Source organism: Cervus elaphus, chromosome 26 (genome assembly GCF_910594005.1).
Source record: "Cervus elaphus chromosome 26, mCerEla1.1, whole genome shotgun sequence".
Lineage (NCBI taxonomy): Eukaryota > Metazoa > Chordata > Mammalia > Artiodactyla > Cervidae > Cervus > Cervus elaphus.
Genome location: NC_057840.1, coordinates 38,476,446 through 38,500,525, shown reverse-complemented (window position 1 = coordinate 38,500,525; position 24,080 = coordinate 38,476,446). Strand labels below are relative to the sequence as shown.

The 24,080-nt window shown below is 40.3% G+C and overlaps 1 protein-coding gene across 1 annotated transcript in view; it reads left to right on the top strand.

Moving 5' to 3' along the window:
• The first annotated feature begins 2,886 nt into the window (after nucleotides 1–2,886).
• NOX3 (NADPH oxidase 3) overlaps nucleotides 2,887–24,080 on the top strand; it is a 67,636-nt gene continuing 46,442 nt past the window's right edge. The window contains exons 1-7 of the mRNA XM_043888435.1: nucleotides 2,887–2,971; nucleotides 3,603–3,698; nucleotides 3,815–3,925; nucleotides 4,938–5,022; nucleotides 14,115–14,260; nucleotides 16,725–16,906; nucleotides 22,188–22,311. Of these exons, the coding sequence (XP_043744370.1) occupies nucleotides 2,924–2,971; nucleotides 3,603–3,698; nucleotides 3,815–3,925; nucleotides 4,938–5,022; nucleotides 14,115–14,260; nucleotides 16,725–16,906; nucleotides 22,188–22,311 (792 nt within the window). The 5' untranslated portion in view covers nucleotides 2,887–2,923. The remainder of the gene's footprint in view (nucleotides 2,972–3,602; nucleotides 3,699–3,814; nucleotides 3,926–4,937; nucleotides 5,023–14,114; nucleotides 14,261–16,724; nucleotides 16,907–22,187; nucleotides 22,312–24,080) is intronic.

The following is a 24,080-nucleotide window of genomic DNA, read 5'->3' as shown; positions in this document are numbered from 1 at the left end:
GGAGGCATCTCTGCTTCCTGACTTTGGGCTTCTAGGCGAGTCTAGCTCCAAATGCTTCTAGAAGTTTCTCCCCTGTGCCCTCTTCTCCTTTCCCAATATTACCCGAGGAACCAAGCTTTCCAGCACCTAGGACTTCCCTCCCCCTTTTCTGTAAGGTTTCTGTTATGTGCTAAATGTCTGGCTCACCCGTTTATAACAATCTTTCTATCAGGCAGTTTTCCTCCTGGTGACCCATCCTCCCTGAGGAGCCTGCAATGTGGGCAGCCCCTTCTTGGCCTGTCGGGACCTGCTGCAAGTCTAATACATAGACTTGTGGGATTCTTTTTTTTAAGATATTAAAGCAAAAAAAAAAGATATTAAGGCATAATTCAGTGAAATTTATTCTAAGGGGATGTTTTTAACTTTTGTACTTTTTCTGTTGCTCAGTTGCTAAGTTCTGTCTGACTCTTTGCGACTCCATGCACTGTAGCATGCCAGGCTTCCCAGTACTTCACTATCTTTCTTAGGTATCTATATTTTATCAGCTTACATTTGAATGCCTAAATTTGCCCTGAAAGTATCACATAAAATTGTATATTTATGAATGAAAGAAAAGGAGATGTTTAGGGTCATGTTTAAAAATAATGAAGCTAAAGTCGGAGGTTCCAGCTGCTTCTAGTGCAAGTTACTTCATTAGGCTTGTTTCTGTATTGTAACTTGGCTTAGAATACCTACCTCTTAGAGTCAATGAGTTAATTGGACAATATTGGGAAAGTCTTTAACCTGGTACTTGGATTATTTATCTAAGATTTTTTTTCATTTATTTTTATTAGTTGGAGGCTAATTACTTTTATTTAAGATTTAGAATTACTCTTATTATTTGTTGCTGATCAGTTGCTAAGCCACGTCCAGCTCCTTGCAACCCCATGGACTACAACACGCCAGGTTTCCTTGTCCTTCACTATCTCCTGGAGTTTAATGCAAACTTATGTCCATTGAGTTGGTGATGCCATTCAACCATCTCATTCTTTGTCACCCCCTTCTCTTCCTGCCCTCAATCTTTCCCAGCATCAGGGTCTTTTCCAGTGAATCAGTTCTTAGCATCAAGTGGCCAAAGAATTGGAGCTTCAGCTTCAGCATCAGTCCTTCCAATGAATATCCAGGGTTGATTTCCTTTAGGATGGACTATTTTGATCTCCTTGCTGTCCAAGGGACTCTTAAGAGTCTTTTCCAGAACCACAGTTAAAAGTATCAATTCTTCAGTGCTCAGCCTTCTTTATGGTCCAGCTTTCACATCCCTACATGACTACTGGAAAAACTATAGCTTTGAGTATATGAACCTTTTCTGGCAGTGATGTCTCTGCTTTTTAATATGCTAAGTTCATCATAGTTTTTCTTCCAAGGAGCAAGTGTCTTAGTTTCATGGTTGTAGTCACCATTCACAGTGATTTTGGAGACAAAAAAAATAAAATCTGTCATTGTTTCCTATTATTTAGGTAAATGAATAGTCATAATTATCATTATTGCCAATTTTAATTTTCTTTTTAATTTTAATATTTTCTTTTAATTTTAATTAATATTAAAATTTTAGTATTTTTAGAATAACTAAATAGACTCACCATATGAGGATGCAGAAAGCTTAAGCAATTATTCAAGCCTCCTATTTCCATCTTAATTATGTGAAAACTTTAAGTGAAATATTTGAGCAAAAAAACATATTGCTGAAATTGGGCCAACTCTGCCCACCAGAGAAGTCATAGTCACTGTATTTAATAACTCTGTGTGTGTGTGTGTGCTCAATCACTGAGTTGTGTCCGATTCTTTGCAACCCCAAGCACTGTAGCCCTCCAGGCTCCTCTGTCCATGCAATTTTCCAGGCAAGAACACTGGAATGGATTGCCATTTCCTACTCCAGGGGATCTTCCCAACCCAGGGATCAAACCCACATCTCTTGCATCTCCTGCACTGGCAAGCAGATTCTTTACCACTGCGCCTCCTGGGAAGCCCCATTTAATAACTGTAACTTACACAAAATCAGAGACTGGACCAGACCCAGACAGAGCCACTCTTTGGATCACTAAAGCATGAAAGAATATTCTCACTGACCTCCTGGGTACACCAAGTGGGATTAGGGGGAAAAAAATACAATTCATTTTGCAATCCCACAAAACTGTCTCCTTCATTCCTTATAGTTACATATTTTTTGAATATTTATTTATTTGGCTGCATCAGGTCTTAGATGTGGCATGCAGGATCTAGTTCCCTGAACCAGGAATCAAACCTGAGTCCCCTGCATTGAAAGCATGGAGTCTTAACCACTGGACTACCAGGGAAGTCCCATCCACATTTTAAATTTATGAAAGTTCCTCCATCTGTGTTTTTTTTTTTAATGATTCTTCTCTGGTTTTCTTCATCATCTTCTGAAAGATTTACTTATATTTATTTACCCATCATTCTATGTTTTCTATAAAAAGCTTTTTTCAAAGAGGAAGAAAGGAAGTGAGGAAACGAAAATAAACAAAGTGGCAAAAACTCTATTAAAATGTTTTGCTGTATCCAGCCTTCAGCAGTTAGGTTATTTTTCAAATTTACATAAGGACTTATTATCATCCTGACTGCAATCATGTAGAAAATGAATGGGGTATAAAGTACATGAGGCTAATTTAATAAAACGAGCTTTCTTTTCTTGTGAAATCTTTGAAGAAAGGAATCATTAGACAGAGACTTGCCTTGTTTTCACCCAGGTCATGAGGCATGTCAACTTGGAGATGTGCCTTTGGCAAGAAGTCCTTAATTAGAAATTCCTCAAGAGCTGCTCCCAGTAGGTCCTTCCTAAGACAAAAAGATAAAATAACACAGCAAAAAAGCCCTTGCTAGGGATACAACATCCAGGCTGAGGTGAATGAAAGAAATAATTTGCCAACTGCAAAAGGGCAAAGCTGTCATGATGGGATGCTGGATTTTGAATGAGAGTCTCTCCATCATATTAGTAGTAAGTATCATTTTTGTTATTCAACTCTAAACATATACATTGCATACCCTGATTCTTCAGATGACTTGTATAGGAACACTAAGTAACGTGAAGTATTGCTCTGCTTAAAAGACTAAAACTTGTTAGAAAACATCCAGGAGATACACCTTGGTAAATCTTAATTTACTCTTGCAGAATCATGCAAATCATTATTTTTAAAGTCAAGTGGTTTTCATTTGCATCGGGTATGAATGTTTCTGTAAATTGAAGGAAGTGTTTGAATTAGGCTATGACATTGGAATTTTTCTAAAGTATTTTCTGAGTTGATTTTTAAGGATTTCCTCCTTGACATCATTGACTTAACACATTATAGCAATGTTGATTAGGAGGGTTCTGTACTTTTCATTAAATTCCTTAAAGTATACCCCTATGTGTTTCAAATCTTTTTTAATAAAGTTAACAATTTCTTATCATGATGATAACTGTTATGAAACTAACCTATAAGAAATAAGTATATGGAATGATTCTGATTGATATTGAAAAGCTTTTCATTTCACTTAAAAAAAAAAGACCCCAAGAACCCCAAGTGATTTTGAGAAGAAGGAAAGGTTGAAGGCAGTATTGATTGGCTCTTTTTTCCATTCTGCTCTAGCTCTCATGGCTGGGAGTGAATTTATATCTGTTTATCGACACATTCTATTGGTATGAAGAGGAAGAGTCTTTCCTTTATACGCGAGTTATTCTGGGTGTAAGTAGATTTGGGTACTATGCATTAATTATCATTTCAGAAAACAAAATGCATTCGATTCCCCCCAGTTTCCCTGTTTCACTGTATTTCTTTCTTATGTCTTTACATACTGACAGTCAACACTGGCTTGGGCTCGCGCATCTGCAGTCTGCCTGAATTTTAACTGCATGCTAATCCTATTCCCCGTCAGTCGAAACCTTATTTCATTCATGAGAGGGGCAAGTACCGTAAGTACTAAGTTATTTGAAATAATTTCCGTTGTTATGATCTATTAATATAAGTGCTATTGAAAACAAAGATGTACTTCACTACAAAATTCCCAGTAATCCTGTTTAGATTGACATGTGCTTCTTTGTAGAGAGGACACAACAGCTAAAGCTGAAAATCGGAAATTGGTACATTTGATTTGTGTTTTCCTTTTGCCATTGACACCTTACATGACATTGGACTCACTGCTCAACCTTCCCCTGATGCATCTGCTTCATCAGAAAAGAAAGGCTAATAAGATTGACCTGACTCATGAAGATGGAAGCATTAAAACAGCTTGAACTATTACCATTTCTGATTAAAAGGAAACAGATACATAGATGAGTCAAATGCCACTAAAGAAACGTCTCTCTGAGTTTTCAGCCCAGGAAAACACAATTAGTGTACATAGATTTTAGTATGTAAATTTTAACCCCTAGCAGACACAATGGGGCATTTCCTAATTATGTAGATTTCACTGCGTTGAGTGCTTACCTGTGTTTCCTGCCAAACAGAATAATGCACTGTACAGAAAAATGAGACCTTCAACAACCCTTCTAGACTTAATAATTTATCATATAATCATCTTCATAATTTTATGAATATTTAGATGTAGATGAATATAGAGCCTTTCTTTGTGTAATAAGGAATAATTTATAGACTACTTAAACCACATCACTGAGGATGATGGTTATCATCTTCATTTTCTAAATTAGCTGATGCATGATTATTAGCAGGTTTATTCTAGAGTTTTGACTTTTAGCCAAGGAGCTACTAACTCAATCACTTTTATTGAGTTGGAATTTCAGCAAAGCTAGTAATAACCATTTGATTTTGCCTGTTTGACTAATTAATGGCCACTAATTTTTTGTCCAGGTAGGCCCACCTTTAGTAATTTAGAGGGAGAGCCTGAGTCTTATTCTCTTAACTCTCATGACACTGTTATTGCTATGATTTTCCCTGAATAAGACTTTCTAATTTTTGTTACTCTAGTGCTTCAGAGGACCATGGAGGAGGCAATTAGACAAAAATCTCAAATTTCACAAACTGGTTGCCTATGGGATAGTCATTAATGCAAGTAAGTGCTTATTATTAATTGTCTGATTAATTTTATAATACCACACGTTCACTTAATAGTTCTGTTTATTTCCTCCCTGCCAAAGACCCACCCTTAGGTGAAAGAAATCTTTGTCTTCCATCTGACCATACAAACCTTATACAAATGGATTTTTAAATTTCTAATTTACATTCATGCCTTCTCTTCTTTACCAAGCCTTCAATTTGTCAAGGAAAAGTTTATGAAACTTCATCTTCATTTCTGAATAATTAAGCTTGTTGATAATACCGTGGTAAAGATCCACTTGAAAAATAAGCACTTTGTTGTTCAATATAATTCACATCAGAAATAAAATTGACCTATACTCAAAATCCCATTCAGTCATGGGAAAATGACTATCAAGTGGTATCATGGGCAATAAAAAGAAGAAAAGCAAGATCATGTGAACGAGGTTTTGAATAGTATTGAGCTAGTGGATATAAAAGGATCTTGAAAAGATCTGAAGCTTTATAGGCATATAAATTGTTATCACTATTTCTTGAATTAGAAAACAAGAGAGTTCAAGATAAAAGCACTAGAAATTAGCATCCAAGGTCAAGGTTAAACTCTGGTGAGACAGAAACGAAGAGGGGCAACAACCAACTGGCTTGTGGTTTTGTTGGACAACAAAGACATTGAAATAAAAGGCTATCTGAACAATAAAGAGTTATGATTCAGGACTGTTTTCCTCAAACTAATTTAACTATAAAATGTTTTTCTCTTTTGTTTTTATCCTCTCATGCATAAAAAAAATAGCAGAGTAAAAAGAACATTCAAAACAAATATAGATTTAATTAAGCAACAAGACATGACAGACGGTGCCCCAGTGCCAATTAGCACAACTTTGGGTGTGTGCTGAGACAAGTGGGGAGAGCTCCCTACTGGCTGTCTTCAAAGCCAGATTAAGCCAACCCAGGAAGTGTTTGGAAAAGTCCTTCAGTGTTTGTTAAGAATTAAGGGTAAAACTACAGCATGTCCCAGAGAAAACCAGAGAAAGTTTGGAGGACAAAGAGCAGGGCTAATTCATCTTTGTGTTCCAAGGCCTGCATTGGTGCAGAATATGTATAGATGCCAATAATCTTTGATGAATGAGTAAACGCAGGAAGGAATGAAGACTCAGGGAAGCAGATTTAAGCTCAGAAATGGAAGCCTTTGCCAGACCTTGAAAATTATCTGAAATTAGAATAAGGGCCCCCTGAGAGGGCTGAGTTCCCTGTGGGGGGAGCTGTTCTAGTGGAATCCAGATTGCATCTTGGAAAGTGCTTCAGAGAAGGAATTCAAGGAAACTCTAGGCTTCCTTTAAAACCTGAGAACCTTTAATTCTGTTTTAAAGGAGGGGATAAAACACACTACAATGGCAGGAAGAATGCTCACTCTGCAATAGCTTTAAGGCAGAATTGGACTCTAAGAGAAAGTTATAAAGATATTATAGAGAGAAGGAACAAAAAAACCCCAGAGCATCAAAACATGTCAGAAAAGGAATCAAAGAATAAAGGAAAATATGTGTTATGCAATGATTTTTTTCTCCTTAAACCTTTGGGTATGCATATTTCTTCATGCAGAATCATATATCAATAGTACATATATATATATATATATATATATATATATATATATATATATATATATCAGTGATGCGTGTTGAATATCTGCCTCCCGTGCCCAAGATACCATGATAGGAACTATATATAACTTCCTGAAACTGGTACAGTCAGTAATGGTTTCAGAATGGAGCATAATTCACAGGGACAGCAGTTGACTAGAATCAGATGACCAAGTTCTTTTATACGCCTGCTACTGATGGGTTGTGTGATCTCAGATAAGTTCCTTATGTCCTACTCTGTGGAATTAAAAAAAAAAAAAACAATCAATAATGCACTGTATCCATTCTTATGAGATGTGCAGACTAGCTGTCAGGAGTGGACCTCTTGGAAACCTACAGACTTCAGGTCATTTACTGCTGCTATTGCAAAGAGAATCAGCTTGGTGAGCAGGCGCCCATCACCACGCCCCGCCCACTGTGCCCCAGCTCATCTCTCACCACACCCCCTTGCTTTTTCCTCGCTACTGGTGGTCCCCGAGCAGGCTGTGCATTTGCCCTTGCTATTCCCTCTGTCTGAAATGCTTGCCCTCTCCTCTTCACTAGATAAATGGTCACCATATCCAGGGCTCCGTGCTTAGCCAGCTTCCCCCTGAGCTGCCAGATCTGGGCTACTGGGCTTCTTTATCTCTGGGCCCCAGCCACCCCTCCTAGCGCACAGTACAATTTCTCAGACTCCGATCACCTTAAAATGTGAGACTGTGCGTTACGCCTCTTCCCTCTCCCGGTCCCCGCACATAATAGGTCCTCAACAAATCTGGTCTAACCTTAGGATGAGTAGGAAAGTTAACCAGCAGGAAAAAAGAGATCAAGGGATTTCTTGGGACAAGGTGCTCTGTAAGCCTTCAGGAGTTGCCAGGGAACCGGGAGCGTTTTGGGGGTGGACGAAAGATAGAGTGTGGGCAGCGAAGAGACTCAAAATGATGCCAGTCATCCAAGATAATCAATTCACATTCTGCTCTGACAAGACAAAGCAGGATGCCCGTTCTCCCGCTTTCCCTCACAAATCCCTGGAGAGAATCAAGTCTTCTCCCCGGCCCTCTTCTCCTTGAATCCCCACTGTTTGCCAGGCTCCCAAACGTCTCCCGGGGCTGTGCCAGCAGGGTCTGTCGGCTTTTAAGAGCAGAGGCTCCTCGTCTCCCACCGCCATGGCAACCAGCAGCCCTGCTGTTGTTTCCACTCCAGGCAGAGGCAGGAGGGTGCAGAGAGAGCGCTCTGCTTCTCCCAAACCCTGACAAAGCAATTATTACATTTCACATTGACGAAGAAACGCGGCTGGCAACTGTGCTTTTAGGGGGAGAAAAATGCTAAGCCCTGGTTTCATAGATATACCTTTGCTTTTCACATTTTGTCCTTCTGGTAGATTCACTCGGGAGCTGCTGAAAATGTCCCCGTGCTTGCTTTATTAGCATCGCCCATTATGCTGCTTTTCAAATAGCCGACCGGCTTAATAGAGGTGTGTAACCTTGGAAGACGTGCATCCACGTCGAAGTTTGCGTGCCAGACTCTAATTTCTCATCCGTTCCCCTATAAGTTGAACTGCAGGATTTAATTGGTCAAATCATTAAAGGAGGTAATTACAGCCTGGTGAAAGTGGGCTGGGGAGGAGGAGGGAAGAGGCAAACAATGGTATCTATAATCAAGGGCATCACCGAAAATGCAGTGACAGGAACTCTTCTTTTGGCTTCCTGCCTCCCTGCTTGCTTGCCTACGATAAGAGCTGCTGGAGCCTTCTTCAACCACTAATAAATCATTTTCAGAGCCCCATTTTCCCTGGTATAAAAATCATAGTTTTGCTGCCTCTCTGTTCTTGTTAATGCAGATCTTTCTGGACTCTGGCCCACAGTAGACCTTGAAGACCCTTCCAATTGAATAGTAGTGCTTTAAGCCCGAGCTTCCTTCCAGGGGGCTGTGAATGGTGACCCCGGCAGCTCTGTCTGCCCCTGCAGTTGGCATCTGCTAGGTTCCAGGGGTGGATAATGACCCACAGGCACCTCCTGATTAGTTTGTAAACCTCAAGAAACACAATAGAGACAGGTTGAGAGAAGTGACCTCAGAATCGGGATGCTGAGAAAAAGTGATTTGGAGGCCCCACCACAGAGAACAATCCCAGAGGCCCAAACGTTTTCAGACCTGATCCCAAAGGGATGGCTACTGATCTAGTTCTGCTTGAGGCATGTAGAGTTCCAAGGAGGCGTCTCCCCAGTCCTGCCTCACACAATTTAATGTGATTTTCAAATGATTGGCATGCACAGTATGCCAGAGAATATGTGTATTCTTGCAGAAACAAGACCACAAATTTGAAAGTTTGGGGCCAAATTCTGGCTGCAAGAAACACAGCCAGAATTTGTCCCTGGGTCCTTCTTTCTAAAGGCTGCTTAATTAGGAGGTGACTAACTCCAAAATGACTGTTATCACTGACAGGCAGGCAGAAAGATAGCATAGAACTGACCACACTTCCAAGATTCTCCCTCAATTATGCTCCCTTTGATCTCCTGAAAAAGAAAAGGAAGGAAAGAAGGGAGGAAAAGGAACTTTCTCAAGGCAACTGGCTCTAATTGTAGCCTTTATGAATTTTTTTTTATTCACTCTTCAATAAAAGCTCCTTATTTGAACTCCAAAGTTCACACACCAATTAAATGTGCATTTGTAGTGTGTCCAAGATTGCAGCTCTCTTTTAACTGTAAAAAATATTTTGGTAAGAAAAAATAGTGGAAAGACTGAGCCATAGCATTTTTTAACATGGAACTCGGATGGGTTCTGGAAATGTGTACCTTGGGATCTTCCACGCGATCGGTAAGAGGTCCCCTGAGACACCATGAGGAGAGAACCCGTGTAGCTGGTGACACTGGATTTGCCATAAGACTGAAGAAGCTTCTTTAAGACAGTGTTGATTTTGAAAATGTTTTAAAAAGTTAAATTTCATGTTTGCTCTCATATTGGACTGCAGCTCCCTTTCAGATGACAAATGTTCCCAATTAACTTCAAATGGAGACATAGGAGCCAGACAGCTGGAAGGGAGCCTAGATATCATAGTTTAGTTCAACCCACCCCTTTTACAGATGAGAAAACAGGGACTAAAAGAAGTTAAGTAACTGAGACATATCCTCCAGTTTTCTTTCTCCCACATGCTCATACCAAATCGAGTAACATGATTTTGATGACTAAGAGAGAAAAAATAAAATCTTGTCACTATTTTATCATATACTTGAAACAACTGTCACTGTGAACATAGATAGCACAGCTATTCATATTAAAATAACTAAAACGTATAAGTGGAAGAATAGAAAATATAATGTTTTTAAAAGAACAAAAGCCATCTCTCCCCTGATATCTATCAAGTTCCAGCAACCCTGGATTTGGTAGCTGGAATACCTTTGGTTCCAAGCCAAGATTGCAATAAAATCAGGGTACAACCTAAGAGAAAATGGATTCCCAGATGGCTCAGTGGTAAAGGATCCACTTGCCAATGCAGGTGATGCAAGAGATGCAGGTTCAATCCTTGGGTCAGGAAGATCCCCTGGAGAAATTGCAACCGGCTCCAGAATTCTGGCCTGGAAAATTCCATGGACAGAAGAGCCTGGCGGGCTACAGTCCTTGGAGTCACAAAGAGTCAGCCATGACTGGGGAACTGAACGTGCACACGGGCAGCACTGCTCCTGTGCTGGGCTCGGTCGTATCTGACACGTTGTGACTACGTGTACTCTAGCCCCCCAGGCTACTCTGTCCATGGTATATTCAGGCAAGAACACCGGAGTGGCTTGCCATTTCCTTCTCCAGGGTTCAAGCCTGTGTCTCTTGCATTTCCCACATTGGCAGGTGGATTCTTTACCCCTGTACCACCTGAAAAGAAAGAACATGGAGGTAGCTGCAGAAATGAAACATTTAAGATATGAATTTTAAAGTACATAGAAAAAAATGGAAAGAATAGCTTTCAATATATTCCCTGAAGAGCTACCTTGTGAAAAGCATCTTGGGTTTTCATACTCTACCTCGTTAGTTTCTTCAGATTTGTTATGAGAAACCTGGCAATAGGAATAGATGAAGAGCTCAATATCTTTGCTCATGGAATAAATGTACTTAAATTTAGAAAAAAAATAAATTTAGTTCATCAGTGCCAAATGCTCATGTGGAAATCAACCTAATAGAAAGTAGATTGTGACCAACAGCTCATTACATGGGAGAAAGAAGCTATAGAATGTAGACTATAAAAGACCTAGACTTTATCCTGTATTCCTTTTCTGACCATCACATGTAGGTTATGTAATGGTAAATACATCACTTAATTTGGGGCTTGAAGCTCAGTGTCTATTTCTGTAAAATGGGAATAACTCTTCTCTCTCTGGTCTGCTTTAGTACACAGAGGGAGAATTGAAGGAGGTATGAGCAGAGGCATGTGGGTGAAGGGATAAAATGCAGACAGAGGATTTATACCCACCTACAAAGAGGACTCCAAAGATAATCATCAGTCATCAGTCTTAGGAGCTCTTTGACTCTAGATTAAAGACACCAAGTGAGCTATTCAAAGAGTCTAGCTAAGCCCTTAGGAGAAATTCATCTTCAGTAAAGTATAGTGATTATTGATTAGAGAAAAGAAGCAATATAACTTAAAGGTCAAAAGATTGGGCTCTGGCATAGGCAAACAGAGTTTTATCCTACCTTTTCCATCAATGAACTACAGGCCTCTTAATTTATTAAACACTGATCTGTAAAATGGGAATAAGACTAATATTTGAGGATTATGTGAAATCATATGCCTAAAGAATTTGTAACAGCATTTGGAGTATATAATAATATACATTAATGATATAATAATAATATTATATAAATATACTATATATATAATATAATAATAAGTATTCAATGTATGTTATCTAAGAAAAAGATTACTTGTTTTTCAAAACTTTAAGACCATTGTCAGAAAACAGCTATTAGAAAATACTAGACAATGTTTATGTCGAACTAAGAAAACAGTAGTTTCCTTTTTATGTACAGCATATTGCAAGAGACTGCTGCTGGGTAAGCTTTTCTAGCTCCATGGATGCTGGGACCAAACAAGACAGCCCCTTCAGAGGCATGGCCATATATATTGACAAATAGAACATATGAGGAAAGACAGTACCTTTTGGGTGCTCACCTCACTAAATCCATAAGGAGATAGTCAACATCATAGACTCAGAAACACTGTCTCGTGCTTTGCATTCTTAAGTAAAAGCTTCAACCAAAAGTATATTTGAATTGATTTCCAACTTAAAGGCTGTAGAAAAATGTGCAAAAATACATATTAGCAGAGAAAATGCTACTCTAACAATGCTGCACATAGACTGTCGCTCTGGACTTTCTCCCGTTCTGTAATCTCACTCTGCACATCATTACTAAGGACAGGCACGCTCAGTTGCTTCAGTCATGTCTGACTTTGTTACTCCATGGACTGTAGCCCGCCAGGCTCCTCTGTCCATGGGATTCTGCAGGCAAGAATACTGCAGTGGGTTGCCATGCCCTCCTCCAGGGGATCTTCCTAACCCAGGGACTGAACCCGAGTCTCCTGCGTCTCCCCTATTGGCCGGCATATTCTTTACCACTGAGCTACCAGGGAAGCCTTACTAAATTCAGGCTGGCGCTAAGCATGTACCAGGTGTTGAGATTTCAAGATGATCAAGTCTTGATCAAGATGATCAAGTCAAAATCCATCAAGAAACGCAGGTAAAAATAATCAGAACCATAATATCTGGAAAATGTCATCAAGGCATCATCCATGCCTGTGGAACTGAAGAATGCTTGAGAAAACAACTTTTGAATTGGGTCTTAAAACAGGAGGATTGCTTTGCAGGGCAAAAAAGGGAATGGCTCTGTTAAATGGAACTCGGGTGACAGAGAGAAGAGGACAAATAGGAGGTGATATATTTAGATATATTTCTAAATTTATCTGCTACTAGAACCAAATGCCACCGACATGCACAGAAACTCCTGCTCTTTCCTTTTCCCTCACTCCACACACCCACTCCAGTATTCTTGCCTGGGAAATTCCATAGAAAGAGGAGCCGGGTGGGCTACAGTCCATGGGGTCACAAAGAGTCAGACACGACTGAGCTACTGAACAACAACCACACCTCAACTCACAGTGTACAACCAGGGTTGACCCCAGAATTCACCCACACTATAGAGACTTATAATAGTAGAAACCTCTGCAGCTTTTCACTGTGGATGCAGGGGGGAAAAAAAAAAAAAGAAGATGTCAGCTGGGAAATTACCTATCCTCTGGGTAATGAGTTCTCATTTCACACTTGAATCTGATCTCAATGGCGAGTATCATCTGGCCACCCAGCAGGGCTCCCATTGGCAGGAAGAGCCTCAGGATGTTTTTGTCTGAATGCTGTGGCTGCTGGCATCCCCATAGATTTCAGAAGACAAGAAAGTAGCACTGGGTATAGACTCCTTAGGCCAGATGATGCTGTGATCTGAGCTTGTTCTCTTCACTTGGAATTTAGACATCACCAACTCCCAGAATTAGAAAACTAAATTTTCTTCTTAAGAATATACTGAGAGATTTAGTTTCATAAATACTTATTTTGGTCCACTGGGAATAACATATGTAAGTATATGTGTGTATGTGTACATATATGTATATGTATATATATATATTCACTAATATGTATAAAGTAAGAATAAAAAATATAATGTCTGAAAGAGAACAAAAACACTATCTCTTCTGGTATCTATATCATATGTCATATGCATATATATATAAGTGTGTTTGATATACAGTATTCTAGAAAATTACTTTCTGATTTCTTGGGAAAGAAGAGATGTGTGTGTATGTATATCTTCTTATATATATATATAGGGTAGAATATATATATATAATTAGCTTGTGTATCATAATATCTAGTCTATATCCAGAATGATTATACATTTATAATTAAATTATGGTGAATTGAAATTTACTTTATGTCTTAATATAGTTAAAATGAATATGGTGATGGGTTGCACAGCCAAATTAAAAAAAAAAAATGAATGTGCTGAATCATACAGTATCTTCAAAAGTATTCAGTTCATTTCATTCAAGACACTAGGAAAGATGCACAAATCACTCTTCCTTGGAGGTTACAAAAACCAGAACAGAGAAACTTGACCAGAGAGACATTGAGTTTTTGAGTAACTACAAAGGGAGAAACTAACGTGGTGCCTGTTCTGTGTTGTCCCCTACCCATGAGTGAATGAAGTCACTCAGTCGTGTCCGACTCTGCAGCCCCATGGACTGTAGCCCAGCAGGCTCCTCTGTCCATGGAATTTTCCAGGCAAGGGGTACTAGAGTGGGTTGCCATCTCCTTCTCCAGGGGACCTTCCCAACCCAGGGATTGAATCCAGGTCTCCTGCATTGCAGCCAGATGCTTTGCCGTCTGAGCCGCCAGGAGAGTAACCACAAAGGAAGAAATTAACACGGTGCCTGTTCCGTGCCGTCCCCAACCCGTAGCCATCCACATCGTGGCGCATTTGTTTAATCTGGAGCATTACCACTGGAGCCAGTCGCCAGAGGCAGAGGGACTTGTGGCTGCACTTTCCAAACTCGGTGACACGCCAAACGAGACCTACCTCAACCCCATCCGGACCTTCCACACAGTGAGCTCTTCTTGCATGTCACATCGTTTCTCATCCCCTAAATCCTTCCTTTTATGATACCTTTATAAGGAATCCTTTATTTCAAAAGCTTCTGATAATAATTTTTTAAAAGCTAGGGAGCTGGTTTCTGCCAAATGCTAACATCAATTTCACCTTTTAAAAGAAGTCCTTTTCTTCTGCCATCATCGTTGCTAAGAGGTTATGAGCAAGAAAAATTGATGCCACTTAATTAGTTTATAGCCAAAAGAAATAAATAAATACACCTAAACAAGGAATGAAATAACCTATTAAAACTTTAACCTTTAAGTTTTTAAAGTAGCTCATGATTAGATATTTTTTACCAACATTAGAATCATAAAGAACGTGAAGCGCCATCTAAATTAAGGGATGATGAATTGGATGTCTTTATTTTCAGTTTGCAAATTGTTTTCTGGATTGCTTTTCCTGTGTCATTTTTGGCACACAAATGACTAGCTAGTTTGCCAAATCTGATGCTGGACAGAGCAGCTAATTCCATAATGAGACCTGCATGGCCAGTGACATCATTAATGCTAATTAGTTGTGTGCACATGTAAGAAAACCCAATGTGTTACCACAGAAATCTGCCTGAAAAGACATTTCTCTCCTTTAATTCACCCCCTACCTCTGTTTTCCTCATTGATCTAAACTTTTGCCATGTACTACCTACCATATTGCAAAATGTATCCTGCATGTTGACCAAGATCAAAAATCGGTATTGCCCAAGAAGAGCCTAACACAATACTCTCCAAAATGGAAATTCCTCCAATACTGTCTGGGCCATCTCTTTAAGTGACCCTTTTGCCCATTTAGCCTTATTTGAAGAAGCAATATTCAAAGTCTCTTTCTGGGGAAATTCTTCCATGTCACGTCTTCTAATTATCCTACAGTGATTTTGAAAATCAGGCCATTGATCTAGTAGAGCTACATTTTCTTAGCTGACAATAATTAGAAGCTACAGAGGCCCTAAGCCTGTGGGAATGGAATGCCTTTGGTGTACTTATTGGAGCTGCAGGATTTATCTGGGCACCTACTGGGGTTAACTCTGTCCCCCATTAAGGCTCTGGGAACTCTGCTGTTATACATACCCAAGAATAAATTTCTTTTGAAGAGACTACAATAAATTGTATTTATTACAAACACTTTTAAAGTAATTTGAAGTAAATTAAAAATGATTAAGCTACTCCCCATATGGCTATTTCAAAATTTTAAAGGCGATATACAATGTAAGTACTAATTAAGGTCAAGAAACCTTCTAATCTGGGATATTTAGAGAAAGATAGGTACCCATAACACAACATGTACATTATAGAGCATTTCTAACAAGACACAGAGGAATTGTTTTAGATGATCCCTTGCAACTCAAACCAGTCTATAAATATGTCACAAGAAGAGGGAAGTGGGGATTTGCTTTAATAAGCAAAGAAGAATGACTTGAAATTAGCACACCAAGTGATATCAATGGATTTCTAAAATGCCTGAGTACACTGGGAAAAAAAGTCTTTTAAATGTTTTAGACATAACCCTTTCAATTTTATTTCCACTGTTTGCTCTACAAAGGAAAAAATAAACAACAGAGAAGTCCCGGTTTAAGTTACCTCAAGATCTCAAAGTGGCCCAAATCAATGATATTTTACTGACAAAAAGTACAGTGTGCATTTATGGAGCTCATGGTTGTCTCAAAGATAGTAACACAGTGTGTGAATACTAATGACTTGACCAGAATATGGGAAACTCCCAATAAGGCAAAATGTTTTATGATTCATATTCTGAAAAGCTATTTAACCACCCTCTACACTAACAGGTCAGAATTCTGGCCTTGTGTCTATCTGATAAGAATAGCTGTATCTTTATTGATCACCTAGGATTTACAAAGCCGTATTCCAAGCCTCCTGAGGTGGCATGAAAGAAATGCAAGTCATGGTCCTTCCAATTAAAAATCGAGAGCAAGGAATAACTGCCAGGGGAACAGAATGTGCAGCTGCTTTATTAGGGATGCCCCTGAGGGACCTCTTCAGAAAAGTGTTTATTAATGTTAAGATGCAATTAAGCATGGTGAGTCTCATTTTTATTTTAAAAATTAAAAACTTGAAACTCAGGGTTTTTTGGCAGTATTGTATCTTAAAATGCATTTTCATATATTGTCCTAATTTCAATTCAACATCATCAACTTTGGCATGATGGCTGATTTATACAGATGGGAAAGAAAGTAGTTAACAGAATGACACTGGACAAAATTTGAGCATAGTGAATTCCACCCTCAGGTGGCAGAGGAAAGGATAAGTCCCTTGTTAGAAGTGTATGGGGACCCTTTCCAAGGTTAATGTGCTTCTGACTAGTACATTTTGAATTACTCCAATTACTCCCTGTTTGGATTCTCAAATGTTGATCCTAAAATGGAAAAATGGAACTGAGACATTAATGTGATGGTGTTTGTTTCTTTTAGAACACAATCACTGAGTTGCTAACTACAATCGCAGGCATTACTGGCCTATTGATCTCTCTGGCTTTGATCTTGATCATGACCTCTTCCACCGAGTTCATCCGGCAGGTGTCCTATGAATTGTTCTGGTACACACACCATGTTTTCATCATCTTCTTTATCGGTCTGGCTATCCACGGAGCAGGGTGAGTCCTTATGACACTCAGTGAGTCAGATTTTATCTCTGTGAATCTCAGAATAGTCTTAGAAAGTCTTTTGGATGGAGGAGCATGACATGCAGGACAGATGGACACAGAGAATGTATGAAAAAGCAAATTCACTGTGCCAAACATAGTGGATAAAAAAGCAATATAGATGGTTAAGGACTTCATTTTCTCTAATTAATTCTGTTGGGGAATCTTGACAGGTATATGAGAATTTTAATGAATACTGGATAACAATAGATCTATATTTTATTTAGAATCTATTTCCACAATCCAATTTATATGGGAATCATAGGGAAATATATTTTTGATACCCAGATTTTACTTTTGCTGGGCTAAAATTATCCACTAGAAAACCCAGTGTGGTGGAGGGGACAGAGTGTGAGATGACCAGCCTGATCTAGGTTGTGCCACTGGTCACCAGCGTGACCACTTGCAAGCCTTTTCAATTTTTTGAACCTCAGTTTCCCCATCTGGCATCTAGGATTCCTTTTTGCTCAAACATCCCATAAAATGCTATTCTGGCATTCGACACCCACCTGATACTCTTAGTTCCTTCATCAGGAAGCTAGAGTAGCAGCATCTGAAGTATAGGACCTTCAAAGATAATGTTTTTAATTCTTTAAATGTTACCAAAATTGTGCAGGAGACAATGATCAGAACCATTCCCAAGAAAAACAAATGCAAAAAGGAAAGATGGCTGTCTGAGTAGCTGTACAAATAGCTAAGAAAAGAAGAGAAGTGAAAGGCAAAGGAGAAAAGAAAAGATATACCCATATGAATGAAGAGTTCCAAAGAATAGCAAGGACAGATAAGAAAGCCTTCCTAAGTGAACAGTACAAAGAAATAGAGGAAAACAGTAGAATGGGAAAGACTAAAGATCTCTTCAAGAAAATTAGAGATACCAAGGGAACATTTCATGCAAAGACAGCACAATAAAGGACAGAAACTGTATGGACCTAACAGAAGAAGAATAGATTAAGAAGAGGTGGCAAGAATACATAGAACTATACAAAAAAGATCTTAATGACCTGGATAGCCATAATGGTGTGATCACTCAGCATCAGCCAAACATCCTGGAATGTAAAGTCAAGAGGGCGTTAGGAAGCATCACCACGAACAAAGCTAGTGGACGTGATGAAATTACACCTAAGCTATTTCAAATCCTAAAAGATGATGCTGCGAAAGTGCTGCACTCAATATGCCAGTAAATTTGGAAAACTCCGCAGTGGCCACAAGACTGGGAAAATGTCAGTTTTCATTCTAATCCCAAAGAAGGGCAATGCCAAAGAATGCTCAAACTACCACACAATTGCACTCATTTTGAATGCTAGCAAAGTAATGTTCAAAATCCTCCAAGCTAGGCTTCAACAGTTTGTGAACTGAGAACTTCCAGATGTTCAAGTTGGATTTAGAAAAGGCAGATGAACCACAGATCAAATTGCCAATATCTGTTGGATCACAGAAAAATCAAGAGAATTCCAGAAAAACATTGACTTCTGCCTCACTGAGAATGCTAAAGTCTTTGACTGTGTGGGTCACAACAAACTGTGGAAAATTCTGAAAGAGATTGGAATACTAGATCCATCTTACCAGCCTCTTGAGAAACCTGTATGCAGGTCAAGAAGCAACAGTTAGAACCAGACATGGAACAACAGAACAGTTCCAAATTGGGAAAGGAGTACATCAAGGTTATGTATTGTCACCTTGCTTATTTAAATTATATGCAGAATACATCATGCAAAATGCCAGACTGGATGAAGCACAAGCTGGAATCAAGATTGTTGAGAGAAATATCAGTAACCTCAGATATGCAGATGACACCATCCTTATGGCAGAAAGGGAAGAGGAACTAAAGAGCCTCTTGATGAAAGTGGAAGAGGAGAGTGGAAAGGCTGGCTTAAAACTCAACATTCAGAAAGATCATAGCATCTGGTCCCATCACTACATGGCAAATAGATGGGGAAACAGTGGAAACAGTAACAGACTTTATTTTTGGGGGGCTCCAAAGTCACTGCAGATAGTGATTGCAGCCATGACATTAAAAGACACTTGCTCCTTGGAAGAAAAGTTATGACCAACCTAGAGAGCATATTAAAAAGCAGAGACATTATTTTGCCAACAAAGGTCCATCTAGTCAAGTCTATGGTTTTTCCAGTAGTCATGTATGGATGTGAGAGTTGGACCATAAAGAAGGCTAAGCACTGAAGAATTGAAGCTTTTGAACTGTGGTGTTGGAGAAGACTCTTGAGAGTCCCTTGGACTGCAAGGAGGTCCAACCAGTCCATCCTAAAGGAAATCAGTCCTGAATATTCATTGGAAGGACTGATGCTGAAGCTGAAACACCAATACTTTGGCCACCTGATGCAAAGAACTGACTCATTGGAAAAGACTCTGATGCTGGGAAAGATTGAAGGTAGGAGGAGAAGAGGACAACAGAGGATGAGATGGTTGGATGGTGTCACTGACTCAACAGACATGAGTTTGAGCAAGCTCTGGGAGATGGTGATGGACAGGGAAGCCTGGCATGCTGCAGTCCACGGGGTTGCAAAGAGTCAAACATGACTGAGTGACAACAGACTAGCTTGTCACATAGTAATTATTTCTCAAATTGATGCCTTTTTCCCATGTTAAAATTTTAAAGCACGTTCATATAGTGTATGATCAATTTGACCCCAACAGTCCTGTCCAATGAAGATGGTGCTGTTATTCCAATTTCATAAGGAGGAAATAGATGCTCAGAGGGTTAAGTGATTCAAAATCCAAGGACAAGTAAATAGCAGAGTCAGACGCAAGACACTGGCTTTCAGACAACCCACCCTTTAGTGGTAACAAGCCCTGGAGATCAGTCCCTACTTACGTTAATAAAACATGCCTCAACACTTGCGAGAATGTGAATGGTGATATTGCAAAGCCCTCCGTGGCTCGCCAGCAGCTCCTCCTCTGTTACGCACACTCGTTGGACACTCCGTCCTGCACCCATTCTCCCACCCTAGCAGCTGCTGAGTGCAGGGGGCTGGTCTCAGAGGTGGGCTCTGTTACTGCCCAGGTCTGGAAGGGCAAACACACAGCGACAGAGACTGGATGGCGGGCAGAGACAGTCACACACCTCGTGGGGATGCGGGGCCCTCTGGGCAGTTCTTCTCAGTTTACACCTCCCAGCAAGTCAGCTGCCTCCTCCAACCTCCCAACCCATCCTAGATGCACCCCTAATCTTAGCCTCCCCTTCTTGAAGGGGGTCTGTGTGCCTCCCACTGGCTCTGCCCAGTTAAGAGCTTCCTTATTATCCATTAGCTTTTCCAACACACAAACACAGAAGGAAAAATTACCCCTAGCAGCATATTCAACTCTAAATTAACTGGCCATCCCTCGGCTAATCTTTAGAAACCTGGTCAGTCACTGTTCACATTGACCCTGCTGCTTGGCTGAGGGCTTTCTAGCCTCTTTCAACTTTAAAATACCTGCACTTGACTCTCCTGAATGTGTCATCCTTCACCCTGACTGTTTGTATTTGGGGGATGGGGTGGGTGGTATGTAGTCCCCAAGCCTTCCACCCCAAAGGCTGTCAGGCCTTCCTTTCTCTCTGAGTTCTTCTGCCGATGCCAGAGTGTTAACCCCTGGAGTTCACTTGAGAGCTCTTCATAATTCACATGTGTCTAGAAGACCTCTTCACAAAAATTATGCATGCATTGCCCTGATCCTTCCTCCTCGGCATTCACTCCATGGTGCATTGTAGGAGCACAAGAGGATTTCAATGGGCAGTGTTTCACTGGAGATATTTTTTAATATCCAAATAACATTTCACAAGATGAATTTTTTTTTTTTTTTTTTAGTCATTTTAACTTAGTTGAAAGGCTTATTTTGGGATAAGGGCCTCATTTAATCTTCTCAGCTTGAAGTATTCTACAGCTACTGTTTACAGCAAAAAGTAATTTGCAAATTCTATACAAAAATGCCAAGTAAAGTAGGATTATTGCAATGTGTTAAAGCCCACTAATCTTCTTATTATGGGATGGCATAGATGAAGACATAAAAAGTTTAAAAATTTTTAAAAAGATGCTTGCTGCATTTGAGAAATGTTCTGAGGTCCCTTGGGATGCAAGAAGAAATGTCTGAGGCCTGAGAAGGAAGGTGTTAAAATTTACAGATGCTTTTCATCTGGCTCCTGTATTTTATTCACTCGTCCTATGTCTGGGCATCATTTACTCATGGGAGATTCACAGATAGTTTTGCTCATCTAACTCAAATGGATGTTATCAAGTTTGGATGACTTCCATAAAACAGACTAGGACAAAGGCCAGGATGGCAGTTCTCCAGGCCACTTCCAAGGGCATTGCTGCACCCTCCTCCCAGGCAAAAGGGGATGTGTTACTCTACGGGACCCAGGGCCTGAGTAGCCTAGTGTGATGCTTTGTGTGATGCTAAGCTTTCTCTGCAAAGACCATGTTCCTCAAAAAATAAACCCATGTATTTTACTCATAAACACCTAGGAAGTGAGCAACGCCTAGGTTGTATGACCTCAGTACCCCATGCATCACAGCCTGTGCACCAGTAGATAAAGGGAGGAATTTGCCCCGAAGCAAATTGTTTGGGGCCAGTTGATACCACATCTGTAGGAAATCTAATATAACAGGATCACAGGACTCTTGATCCAGTGCTCCATTCATGAAGGCCAGCTTCTTTTTTCACTCTCCAATTCAACAGCATCGTCTTGAAAGGCGCATTTTACATCGACCTATTTGGACCCCATCAAAAACTAAGCCTGCTCTGGGTCACTGGGGGGACATATACCATTATTCAGGGCACTTCTTTTGACTTCTTCACTTGACAACTTGTAGGTGCTCAGAAACAAACCAGGAAAGGAAGAAGTACAATAAATTTGCAAAAGACCCAAATAGTACAGTTAGCCAATTAGCCCGAATCAGCAATCAGGACAAGATGTAACCTAATTAGATTCAACAGTCTACAAAAGGATGTGTTCAAACAATTTCCTTCATTATGAATTCTCTAATGTAGACACTTTCAATTTAACACAGGATACCACCGAGGGGCACTTCTTTTCTGGGCTCTTCAAAGTTACTCGAAGCATCTTAAATTCCTATTTTTAAAGAAGCTCAGGGAAATGCATCCCAGCCCAGATTGCAAGACAGTGGAAGTGTTATTGTAGAGTCCATCATAGTCTATGTATCCGTGGCAATCACAAGGCACAAAATCAATTTCAAATCTGAGGGGTTTATTATTATTATTATTTTTTAATAACAAGCCGGATTGTTCGAGGCCAAACCCCCGAGAGTCTCCTGCTGCACAACATCAGCTTCTGCAGAGACCACCTGGAGGAATGGCAGGCCCGGTGCCCCGCGCCTCAATTTTCTGGCAAGGAACCTTCGGTAAGACTGAGCCCAGGAGCTTTTTAAAAATAGCTGTTGCCACAGTTAAAATAGCTAGAGCTTTTACATGCTTGAAAAAAAGAACAGCCCGTGTCACCACAAGACAAAGCCAACTCTTTATTAAGAGTGCTAATGGAGGACTCGAGTTATGGATAATTTCAAGAGAGATCTCCTGCCAAAAGCACTCTGTTAATTTTGAAACGTGTTCTTCCACTTACATTTAAATATGGATGTCTGAGAGCGTGGGATTCAGAGCCCCACACGCACAACCCTGACTCTGGAGGAGTCAGAAAGCGGTGGGCTCGCCACGCTCAGCTCTCTGCACAATCAGCTACCTGATGCCCTGGGCGACTGCCCACTCCATCTTGAGGACTAAGAGCATCCCGTCTCAACGAAAGTCAGGCAGCACCCAAGTGAAAATCAGGCCACCTTTGCAAGCTTGCCTTCTTTCTTTCCACAACTTATGAGAAGGAAAGAAATTGAAAGTACATACATTTACTTCCTCTTCTAATTAAGCTTCTATTCCTGAAATAATGACAATATTAGACCAAAATAGACTTAATTAGAGTAGATAATAGTGTCCACAAGATCTCAAAAGCAAGATTTCCTGGGTATGCTGTCAGGATGACAGTTGATGGCATGCTGCTGCTGCTAAGTCGTTCCAGTCATGTCCGATTCTGTTTGACCTGATAGACGGCAGCCCACCAGGCTCCTCCATCCCTGGGATTCTCCAGGCAAGAACACTGGAGTGGGTTGCCATTTCCTTCTCAAATGCACGCATGCCTGCTAAGTTGCTTCAGTCGTGTCCGACTCTGTGCAACCCCATGGACAGCAGCCCAGCAGGCTCCTCTGTCCACAGGATTCTCTAGGGAAGAATACTGGAGTGGGCTGCCATTTCCTTCTCCCAGTTGATGGCATAGATAAACAGAAATAATAATTTTCTTCGGTCTCCTCATGTCTTAGAGCAATGCAAACCTGGGGACAGCTGGGTAATGCATAAAAGAAAGCGAATGAAGCCAGCAGATTAAAATGAGGAGGAAACAAGGGACAAAAAGGTGCACATTTGCTCTCGGTCGTGTCTGACTCTTTTGCACCTCTGTGGGCGGTACCCACCAGGCGCCTCTGTCTTGGGATTTCCCAGGCAAGAACACTGGAGTGGGTTGTTATTCTCTTCTCCAGGGGATCTTCCCCACCCAGGGATCGAACTACATCCCTTGAATCTCCCGAATTAGCAGGCAGATTCTTCACCACTGAGCCACCTGGGAAGCCAAAAGATATATATCATTTAAAAATGGGATAATAGGATATAAATGGTGAGGATTCAGGAAATTAAGTCATCAACATATGAAGAATATAATGACTGACACTTTCAAAAATCCTCAACTCTATTCAATGAAACACTGGATTTTAAGGATGGAAACTGCTAGAAGGAATGTTTAAAACCAAGAGAAGTGGAATAGATGTGCCCATTAGACTGTGGTTCTTTTAATGGCCAGTATAGATTGTCTCTGTCTTAAACTCAACTATCGGGAGCCACTACCCAGCCTGCATATTAATGAGGAACATGAATGCCTCTCTCAAATGTTCAGCTACAGTGTCTCCATAAAAAAATCAATACTCTCCCACACCTCATGAATACAGACTAGAGCCCGCTCCCAGCAGCGCTTGCTGACATTAATTACCATGAGAAGGGGGGACGTACCCACCTCTCTGCTCACTCTCCCATGCTGTACCTCCTTGCACACCCAAACTCGTGTTGTCACTCTTTC